Genomic DNA, 11465 nt, shown 5'->3' on the forward strand with positions numbered 1-11465 from the left:
ATCAGAATAAAGCTGTGAAAGAAAAAGCCTGGACCAAGTTTTGGCAAGACTTGCACCGATTTGACATTTCACCAAGCCTCTTCCAACTGTAGGTGGCGAACTTGCGCTAGTAAACATTAAAAGGAGAAAGAAGAAGAAGCCCCTCCCTGCTGGTTCAGTGTGAACACCATTGGCTAAAAGTGCGTTTCTGAATGTGTGGTGTTAATGCATAAGTCAGTTGAGCCAACTTTTGTTTTGTGTTCTCAAAAAGTAAAATTTTTTCCGAACATTGGTGCGTTTTCTCTTTAGTTCCGGCTAATCACTGCAGTTCTTGCATGAAACGCATAGTATTGGCAGTTTCTTTGAAAACAGAAGCTGAGCTAGAGCGGCGTGTAAAGTATCAAAGCTCTTGAGCTTGTCCCGCCGTCTGAAGATGAAAAGAGCCTTGTTGTTCTTTCTTTCCGTCTCGAGTACTCTGACTCTGGTATGCTGCTTGTCAGCCCCTTGAAATACCCTCACTTTGAGCTCTTAAATTAGTTAAATAAACAAAAGCAGTGTTGCCCCCGTGAGCTAATCCAAGGCTCTCAACTGTGTTTGTACGGAAGGAATAGTGGCCCGTCTGTGCAGAAGGAGGAAGCAGGGTTTCAGGTCTGGGTATCATCAGATCTGGGCACTGAGGCGGCGTGGGAGGGGGGTTCTTTGGGGCTTTGAGACTGAGGGTTTTGGTTCAGAGTGTCCCAAGAGTCTGTCATTATTGAGTGACAACTGTTTCAGCCTCAGCTGTAGCCTGGACCAGGTTAGGCCACATTAAGACAAGCCCCAGGGCAGCTTGTGTCAGGCGGATGGTTCGCAGATGTGTGTTTGTGTGTGTTTTTTTGGTCGAAGACTGGGTTAGTCGGTTTTGTGTTTTTGTTTTACTCCATGTGTGTTGGGGCCTTGCTTTCTGGCAGAAGCATATTCCACCAGCCTTGACCCTCTCACACACAGAATAGAGTGGTTTGGCTGATATATAAACATGTGCATGCATGCATGCATGTGTGTGCTCATCAGCATAAATGCCCTCACTTGTGTTTTTGTGTGTGTATTCGAGTTCTGGGGGAAAGTGTGGAAAATCTCAACACAGATTAGTGACTGCTGTGGATACCACTGCCTTGTTTTCAAACCCATGATTGCTTCCTGTCCTGCCAGCACCCCACCCCACCACACTCCCGCCGCCTCTCCCAGCACCGTGTATGGTGCAGATTAATTTGTGTGTTTGTGTGCGAGGCTTGCGTGCACATCTGCCTTGCTTCTTTGCATACGAAGCGAAACGCGATCTGACTCGGCTTCTCATCTCCGCACAGGGCTTCCCCCTCTCTTTCACAAACGATTATGGAAAATCTCGCAGCCTCCCAAGCCTCCGACAAAACCCAGAACCCCGTTTGAATTGTGCGACGTTTGCGTAATTCGGCAGAAGAGGGGGAGCTGTGCCCATCTGAGCGAACCTGCTAGGACACTTTGCCAACAAGAGCTCTGCTGGCTTGTTTTGTTTGGCAGGAACAACCCAATCGCTGCTGCATCCTCAATTAGGAAGAATCAGTTGTTGAAAATGTATACAGTTAGAAAACTTTATTTAATTTTCATCTACACCAAGTGAATCTGATATTTCTCCTTGGCAATACAGATACTTTCATATGTAATTTGAATGTATCCTTTAAAGCAGTGGGCCCCCCCCCAAAAAAAAAAGAAATGCACGCGCTAACTTAGATAATTTCCCTTTAGTTCATTTTCTGATTCTAAAAGAAGTTTTAATTTGGAAAACTGCTGGATTCTGTTCACAACATCCGGCTTGGTCACATGACTTAAAGCGGCTACCTGGATGGCTAAGCTAGTAGCCAAAAGCTAACAAAAACCAAACAGTAAAACATATTTGGAAAGTTTCTTTGGGGAGAAAACAGAGGAAACGAAAGAAGAGCCTTTGACTTCAAAAAACAATAAAGCTACTGTTTACAGACAAAACCGTGAGTCTTCCTCGGCGTACGGAAATATTGAGACAGTTGTTCTCATGTAGCAAAAGCAGCTCTGTCTCAACGCAGATAATAAAGTTGGAGACATACTGGATTCACGTTTATATTATATTTAGAAAATCCCAGTTTTATGATGGTTGTGTAATTTTATTTTTGCCTTATTTATCCATCCCACCTTAAAAGCTGGAAGTAACTGAAACTAGCGTCTGGTTGTTAGCCTCCACTTTGCCATTAAAACAGGGAGGTCAAACTCAATCACACAGGGGACTAAAATCCAAAACACATCTTAGATTGCGGTCTAAACAGGATAAACGTTTACTGAACACACTAAAATTATTTTTTTAAACTTAACTTTTTAGCATAACTTTGAATAATAACTATGATGATGATTATGAATAAAAACAGGAAGGTGTATTATTCCAGAATAAATTAACTTAAACCTTAAATAACTTTCAATATTGACTTTGCATAAAAATATATTTTATCAAATTTATGCCAGCTTGAAGTAATCACAAAATATCGGGCCATTAATAACGATAAAATAAAATCATCTGGAGGGCCAGATATATTTACCTGGAGGGCCAGATCCAGCCCCTGGGCCTTGACCTTGACTCATGTACGTTTAAGTGAAAATCTTCATCACAAAGTTCAAATATTTGACAGAGAATGAAGTTTCAATCACAAAAAGTTCTTGATTTGTGGAAACTTGTGTACATTTGAGGATTTTCCGCCAGCAAGGCTGAATTAGGTCGGCATCCGTTAAGAAACTTGAAAACATTCCTTTGTGTTGAAAGAAATACCCAATGAATGAGGATTTATGTAAAGACAATCTTTTTGCCTTTAAAGATAAAAGGAGTGTTCTATTAAGAAAAAAACAAACAAACAATGATTTCTTTGGTATTTTTTCCAATCAGAAATGACTTCTACAAATCAATAACTGTTTCATTGAATCTTCATCTGTAAAGAAAATTAATAAAAAAAAATCTGCTGATATTTTTAGACTTTTGTTTTTTTTTAATTTAAATTTCTTGATGTAGCATTTTATTTTGAAAATAGATTTTCAGAAAATGGAATACCAACTTCGGCCCCGTTTGGACCAGTCCGTGAAAATGTTGGCTAATTTAAACTGATCTGTGACCTGGAAAAGGGTTGTGGACCACTCCTTTAAAGTGTACTTGACTATAAAACCATTCATGAAGACGGAAAAATTTGGACAAATTAAGAGAAGACAAAAACGCTCCTAAAATCCCCTTTTTATTGTCTGTTCTTTTTCTATTTAAACAATGAGAATTGAAAGCCCCAATAGAATTACACCTCTTCCATATTTCTTGTTTTAATTCTATTCATTGAGTCTTTGTTGTTCGACTGATCTGCATAAAAGACAAATGTTTTACACGGAGATCCATCTTGTCAAGCGTCTGAGTAAATCAAAGGGCAGGCTGGGTTGTTTGAGCAGAGGGCATCTCTGCCATTTAAATGTATAGAATTCAGAAAACCCTCATCAGACACGGGCCGATGCCTCGAAAATGGATTGGCCTTGCGGATGGCCCCTCATATAATCACCTGAACATTGCATTGGCATATAGGGATAGGACATGCTGACCTAGACTCAGCCACTTTCCGGCGTTGCTCAGCCTCGTAAATGTCAGATTTGAACTTAATGAAGATGGGTCGAGTGCCTTTGAGGAGTCTCCTCTACACGTTAGCCTAAGCAAAATACTGTGCCCCTGTATTCAGAGACGCATGGCACTTTGACCTTGTATGATGCTCTCAAAGTAACTGGGGATGAAGTGGAAAATGTAGACTTCCTGACGTGTTTAGGGATAGTTAGGTTAGGTTTGAATCTATTTAGCAAATAAAGCGTCTTTCAGTCCAAAGTATCAATTCACTAAGTGTCTAAAAACTAAAAAACATAACAGTAACTAATACATTTTCTATGTAAATATTAGTATTTTTTTTGGGGGGGGGGGTGTTGAGTAAAAGCAGTATAATTTAGTAGAATGTATTTTTCTGATTTATTACTCCTCAAATTCCAAGATTAGAAAATATTGAAAATGTCAAGTGTCTTGTATTTCACTGCATTGAGATGCACAAACACCCTGCAGGGAAAGGCCTTACCCAGTGACCTTACAAGCCTCCAAAGTCAGACTGTGCACTGGGATTTCAGAGACCCCAAGCCTCAGCTGTGAGCTCATAAAAGTGCAGTTCATAAAGGCCTTTTAGTGAGCGGGAAGGGTCTCGTTCTCTAAGAGAGAATATTTTAGGAGCAGAAGTTGTATCTCATCACTTCAGAGATTCTTCTGAATTGATGATATTTTTGAAACGCAAGATGATAGTGGGGATGTTTGGTCATAACGCACCACCTTTAAAGAAAGCCAAATGTAGAATGAGTGAAAAAAGCAGAACTGAGGGGGTCAAAAACCCACTGGTTTACTGCAGAGTTAAAAAATAGCACAATCAAAAAGCTTGATTAGTGTGTATTCTTTGTTTTTTAATCAACATTTGATCTTTATTTTACCACATGATTAAAACCAGATCCCTTTATTCCTGAAACAAAGCAAAATGTGTTAAAATCAAGTTTGGTTTTCTGATTTAACCACCTGATGAAGTCCCTTAATAAAAAGCTGAAATCACCACTTCTCTATGTCTCTCTGGTTAGTTTCAGACAATGCTTTTGAACTGACTTATTTCCCAACTTTTTTTTTTTTTTTTTTTTTGGTCTCATGGAAATAGCATATGCAGGCCTCTAACATGAGCTCATTCTTCGGCTGCGCCAAGTCGGCCTCTGAACGCTCTCGGCTGAATCACACAAGCGGTTCGCGGTGCAGAGCTCAGCAGCGGCCTGACGGCTCTGTCACAATGCTCTTCTGGTCCCAGACCCTTAATAAAACAAAAAAACAGTTAATTCCACACATATTAGCTGTTTTAAATCAAATACAGAAATAAAAAATGGGAAAAAATAAATTAAAAGTCACACATTTGAGTTTTATTTATGAAATCTTTTTTTACTTTATAATTTGTAAAGGAAAATGATATATCAACACCCAAATATCTACTTGAAGCTTCAGTTTTCCCTCTTCCTTTGAAATGTTTGCAGTCACACTGCTTTCACATTGACAGTCAGGGGTGATGCAAGGCCTGGTTTACCCACACTGCGGTCGCGTCCCTCCCCACGCGGGTTTTCCTGACAGTGAGCTCTGTGATGATGTCCAGAGGCCGTGCAGCTGGCGTCTGCTCTGACATTTATGGTCCTATACCTCTTCATTAACACCACCTAAGCAAGCAAAGCAGCATGGCCGGCCTTTCTCCCAATCTGTGGGGATAAATTGTTGGTTGTGTGTAAATGCGTGTGAACAGGGGGCGGGGAAAAACTGTCAGGCATGTGTTTTTTTTTTCCTTTGCTGTGAGTCTTTTTTTTTTTTCACTTTCACAAAATGTAAAATATATAATGAGGGTCTATTACTTTGAAAATGATCATGTCTCTGAATTTGGTGCTGCAGCTTTTTTTTATTTCTGCTCTTATGTTTGTTTTTATTCATTTCAGGCCGTGGAGTCTCAGATCAGGAGCTTTGGACAGACTCCCTGCCAATTACTGATTGAGCCACACCCACCCCGAAGCTCCGCCATGCAAGTGGTGAGTGGTGCACCTCCTCTGTAAACTTTTGTCTTTCTGGACCTAATCTTTATTTATCTTCTTTTGTGAGAAAATACCGTCTTTGTTTTTGAAAGCATCCCCTCTCGCGTCATTAGCAAGGTGTGGATGAAAAGGCGAGCTAACACCCCGGCGTTGGGGTTGCATGTGTGTTCAGTGAGAGGTTTTCTTGGGGGAGACCTGGGTCTGAGCCAGGTTTTCCACCTGAGCTGGAAACAGAGGAGATCGGCAAAAGAGAGCAATGAGCGGCGCTTCTGAAGTGATGGGCCTTTAAGGGCCAAAGAGTGCAGCCAGAGTGCCTGCTTGTGATGGACCGGGGTCCCGAGAGTCCTTATTAGTGTGGTGTCCCTGCGGCGCTGACAGCTGGCTGTGCTACACCATCCAGCACGCACACACCAACTCTAGACCGTTGCTTTGAATCTACTGCCTAACAGAACCACAGAGTTCCTGTGAATATTTTTCTTTTTTCTTTTTTCTTTTTTTTAACTCTACCGCATATTCTGTAGCTTTGAAAAACCGACAGCCCTTTTTTTTTTGCTTTTAAGGGATCTTTGTTTCCACTTTCTCTCCTTCTTCCCTCATGCGAGAGCGTTGTCAGTGTGTCGGCATCTCCCCATGCTGGTGGTAATGATACTGTCAGTGTTTCTGGTTAGCTGTCGGACACACCGGATTTACTCAGATCTGTTCCTGATGTTAAACACTGATGTTCCTCTTCTTTACACGCAAGCAGGGAAATGGCTTGCTGTTCAGGCTGCTTAGTACAAACACTTGGTAAATGATTTCAAAACCTGTCTAAGCAGAGGAAACAATATGAAAGGTCATTTTAAATGCTTTTTATGTCTGCATGTCAGGAGATTTTCCTCCTTCCTACACGTAAAGAAAAGTAAAATAAATGTTTGACGGTGTAAGTTCCATCTATAGCTCAAATGTTGTCACCTTAAAGTCTAAAAATCAAGCTGACCTACATCACTTCATATTGATTGATAGTTTCCTTATTTCACTTATCAACATTGCATTTTCTTAATTTACATAAATGATTTTTGTATTTGGGGCTACGACTGAATCCTGGAGTAAAGAAGCTGAATGGATATAAAGCCAAACTGTTGGAAATCAAAATGAAAGCACACTCTGACCGGTCAAGGTGCTTCAAAGATTCACAATGTTCCAAACTTTATTGGCAGGAATTAGGTTTACAAGGACAGCTCTGTTTCTGTTCCCAAAAGAAATATTAAAATGTTGTTCAAAATCTCAATATAGTTTAAAAGCATTAGAAGAATGTATGCTATAATTCAAAACAGAAGAAATTAAAACTCAAAATGCGTAAAAAAGTCATCGTCAATCTAATTATTGACCTCCTGAGTGTCAAAGCTTCTCTGGTTAGTTTGGAACCACACCGTTTGCTAGGATGTAAATAGTTTAGCCTACTTTTCAACACCTCAGACCCACAATGTCACACAAAAGCAAAGTGCAGAGAGAAAAAGAAATACAACAGAAACATGCAGTGCAGAAGGAAGGGGAACCAAACCAGAAACGACCTTCTAAAATCTGCATTTCCTAATAAATCTGTGAATTCTGTTTTCTTTAAAATCCTTTTTTTTTTAATAAAATATCAAACAATAGCTAAGTTTATCTGTTTTGTTGTGCCCTATTTGTATAACTCACAATAATAACAAAAACCCTCTAGTATTTTGTAATTTAACCTCCAGACGTTTTTAATTAAATGATGGATCTTTTCCACATTCGAGGTCGGTCTTCCTCTACTTTGACTTTCTCTGCTTGGCCTGTCCCCTGGTGTTTACTCAGTAACTTGCTGCCATCTCTAATCCATTGAAAGACTAAATGAAAACACTTTTTAACTGGTTTTCATGCACTTAATTAGCTTCTGCTTCCGTCTTTGCAAGTTGCACCATTTATTTTCCATCACTTTCGACCCAGATGACCAATCACAGCCTCATAACTTGGCCCATACTCTACTTTGACAGCATGTCTGTGACATTCTCTGATTGGTAGAGGAGCCAGCAGTATTTAAACTTCTGTCAGAGACATTTGGAAATGTCCTGTAAAAAAAGTGTGGGGTTCCAAAAAAAAATGTCAAGAGGGGAACTTCAGATTGAATTAAATTGATAAAAGGTCTGATGGCTCTTCCTATGATTCCTTAGGAATTATAAACAATTGTTTAGTCAGATGAACATTGTAGTATCTAACAAACGATTTAGCTTAATCCTTAAAGCACGTTAAAAGTTTATTTAATTGTTTAAATGAATTTTGATCATTTATTTATTGCAAAAAATATGTGAAATTTCTCAAGTTTTCCTTCAAGCAACACATTTTCTCTGATCCTTTTTAGGAAGTTTACTTTAAAATTTGTGGTTCTCTTCTGTGTTGTGAAAGAGTTAAAAAGTGCATATATGTATTCCATGTATTGTGTTGGAGCAAAGACAGATTTACTGTCGGTATTACGTTGTCCAGTCAATCCTGTACTAAAGTTACAGTGCGATCTTTTAAAGACTTACACCAGATCTTAGTCAAATGCTGTAGATTTGAACCATGTGTTTGCAGCAAGTAGAAGCTTTTTGTCTTCACCACAACTGGATGAAGACAGGGACAGAATCTTATTTTTATTTTTATTTTTTTTCCAGTACTTCTACATAAAAAAAGATCTTGTTTTGTGTCTTTTGAAGCATTTGAACTAGGAGTATGTATTGGCAAGAGTCTGGCGATATGATACGTATCGTGATACACATGGTACGATACATATCACGGTATATCCCAACACAGTGCCTGAGACAATATTTTCCTTTTTTTTAATTTAATTGTGACCTAGAAAAGACTTTATCTGAATATTAAAACACCATTCACAGATATCATTGTAGCTCTGCGGGGTGCTCACAGTGCGTGACTGCGTGCCTGGTCTCACTCATTCTTCCATGAGCCACGAAGTATCTAAATCCATGTTTTTATAAGGTACTAGTACCAACAAGGCACACGTTTTCAGTTCAGAACACATCCTTTGTTAAAACTGAGTTTACATGTCTCATTTTGTTAAGTAACGACGACAACTGGGAGGCTCAGAGTTCACATCGGGTTTGCATCTATGAGAAAAGGGTTTTCGCGAGAACTGGTTTTGTTTTGGTGTACAACTGCTCAATGAGTTGTGCTGCCAACTAGTGGTCGGGGGTTTAAGTGGGGAAAAAAAAATAAAACGCTGAACTACATTTTTGCTAATGTATAATTGATTAAATATTGCCTTGGCAGCATTTCATAACAAATAAAGTATTGCCATATTTCACTTGAGATTTTTTTACACCCCAAATTTTAACGGTTTCTGTCAAAACTTTTCCTCCTTTGGCAGCTTTCTTCCATCTATGCTTCTAACTTCCTGTGCTTCTGTGTATTCTCTTTTCCCCCCTTTTCTCTTTATGTGTTTGTTACCACCACCTGGGGCTTTTGCCTTCAATTATTTTTGCTTTTTGATTGCCACTCCTTTTGTTTTTTTTTATTTCCCTTTGTCTTGTCGTCCATCCCCTGAACCAGTATCTTCTCCTGCAGACTCCAATGATGTTCACGGAGCAGATGCAGCAAGATGTCATCATGGTGCTGAAGTTCCCGTCCAATTCTCCTGTCACATACGTAGCAGCCAACACGCAGCCGGGTCTCGCTTCAGCTGCCATCATCACCGTCACCGCCAACCGCCTCTTTGCCGTCAACAAATGGCATGGCTTGACAGGTGAGCATCGTGTCCTCTCACGCTTTCATTCTTCTGTCTTTATTGTATTATTTTAACAAAAACAAAATCAAGTAAACAAGTATTTCTATGCAATTCTTCTGGCTATCTTTTTCATAAATAATATATAATCTTTATTATTTTATGTAAGGATTGACCTGTGTCTTCACTGATGAATAGAAAGTAATTTGTGAGACAGTTGACTCCATCCACCAGGCAGCAATATCAAATGTGACATATGTAGCATCCAGCATTAGGTCTCCCGTCTTCCTCCATACTCCAACCGATCACTTCACCAGCCTTATTTACCCTGTGTCCATCCTACCCCAGAAGAAGCCTTCATTTAGATTTTCTCCTGGAGTATGATGATGAAGACTGATTGGCCTTCAGTAAAAACATACAAGTTTGAGTTTAACAGACCGGACAGCTTGAACCAATTAGTGTGGTGAGATGATGCGACGAACAAGAAGCTTGCAGTTAATTGTTACGAATTAATTTGCACTGTGTGACGACAGAGGCTCCGCCCTAACTGGTCCATTCCATTTTTCTATGGACCTACAACCAACCGGGGACCAGAAATGGTACCAGTCGGTCGTGCTTAACGGGTCCATTTTGTAATGGAAACGCTCAGAAGGCAAGTCTGGCCCGGTCCAGTCTGGTCTGGACTGCTCAGTGGAAAGGAGGCTTTAATTGGATAGAATTTAGACCAATCAGCATGAACCCTCCTGGCTTTGATTGGCTGTTTGATAGCACAAGCATCTTGCTAAACTCAGAGTATAGAACACATAAGATAGGGAGAAAGCGAGATTCGAGACAATTGTATTGGATTTTTTTAACCTTTATTTAAATAAATTTGAATAGAATCAGAAATAAACACATTCTAAAATATAAAACCCTAAAATCATTGCAATGAGTAACAACAGCATTTATCTTTAAAATGGCATGTTTTTTAAAGCAAACCATTAATATTTTCATTTTCAACTTAGACCATTTTTTAGACTTAACATTTTGCTTACAATTTAAGAAATTTTGATCTAAAAATTTACTTTTTTTCTCATTGTAGAGGCACAAATATTACTTCATAAAAAAGCATCACCGGAGTTTTGTGTTTGTTCTGTCCAGTTGCCATCACAGCATCTGAACCTATTACTTCTGGTGAAAGAGACTCATTTAGTTTGACATCACAGACTGAGTAGAGCATATGGAAGGAGTCTCTGTCCAGCAGGTCATAGCGTGACCTTCTGCTTACAGTTTGTACTGTGTTATAATGACCTCAGACACACAGCCTACTTTACAAGGCCTTTCAATTCCAATGTTAATCCAATCTGTCTTCCTCCCTGTCAGGTCATCAGAGCTCCGCAGAGCAGCAGTACCAACTTCCTGTGGAAATTGACCCTCTGATAGGTATGCCGCCGTTTATGACTGTTAAAGAACACTTGAGTGTGAGCTTATGTATGCATGAAATGAGTTTTTGTGCAGATTTGTGTACAAGTCACGCCGGCTTCTTAGTGACTCATGGCGGTCGGCAGCTCGGTGTCCCTGGACAGTAGATTAGAGTTGTTCCTCAGCCTCTGCCCCAGTTCACTCGTCATGATATAGGCCCTGCTCTCACACTAAACCATTTACATGCAAATTGGAATGCAATGAGCTGTGGCCTAGGCCAGCATTTCATCATCAGCCTCCCCCTCTTTCCCTCCGCCCCTCCCTCCTCTCCCCTGCATCTTCTTTGCTTTAATTTGAGCAGAGGGAAAGGACGTGTGTCAGTGGAAATGAATATGAATGTGGTAATAATGTGTGATTGAGAATGCGCGCCGGACGGCTGTCAGGACAATATGGGTGCCTCTCATCTTTCACGACTTGTTGATGAGCGGGAGGAGAGCGCCGCACCGCCATGATGTATGCGATGCAATGGTGGAGCAGCGAGGGACGAGCCTCTTCTCTCTGTGTGCTCTCATCTCTCATGCTTCTGCAGCCTCTCAGTCTCTAGTTTGAGTTTTGCCTTCAGACTCTTTCTGAGCTGCTTTGTTAGATTTGATGATAAAATAGTGTCTTGTTTTTGTGATAGATTTGTGTGTCTGCAAAAATGTTTTGTATTTGTAGAAAA

The 11465-nt window shown here is 40.0% G+C and overlaps 1 protein-coding gene across 2 annotated transcripts in view; it reads left to right on the forward strand.

Annotated features, from left to right (window-relative positions):
* Positions 1-11465, forward strand: part of lrba (LPS responsive beige-like anchor protein) — a 176747-nt gene that overhangs the window by 150755 nt on the left and 14527 nt on the right. The window contains exons 48-50 of one of the 2 annotated variants that reach the window (XM_024259407.1): positions 5530-5619; positions 9172-9364; positions 10706-10765. In XM_024259407.1, coding sequence (XP_024115175.1) covers positions 5530-5619; positions 9172-9364; positions 10706-10765 — 343 coding nt within the window. The remainder of the gene's footprint in view (positions 1-5529; positions 5620-9171; positions 9365-10705; positions 10766-11465) is intronic. The other variant, XM_024259408.2, reaches the window with a different exon arrangement.

This window comes from Oryzias melastigma, linkage group LG1 (genome assembly GCF_002922805.2).
Source record: "Oryzias melastigma strain HK-1 linkage group LG1, ASM292280v2, whole genome shotgun sequence".
Classification (NCBI taxonomy): Eukaryota; Metazoa; Chordata; class Actinopteri; order Beloniformes; family Adrianichthyidae; genus Oryzias; species Oryzias melastigma.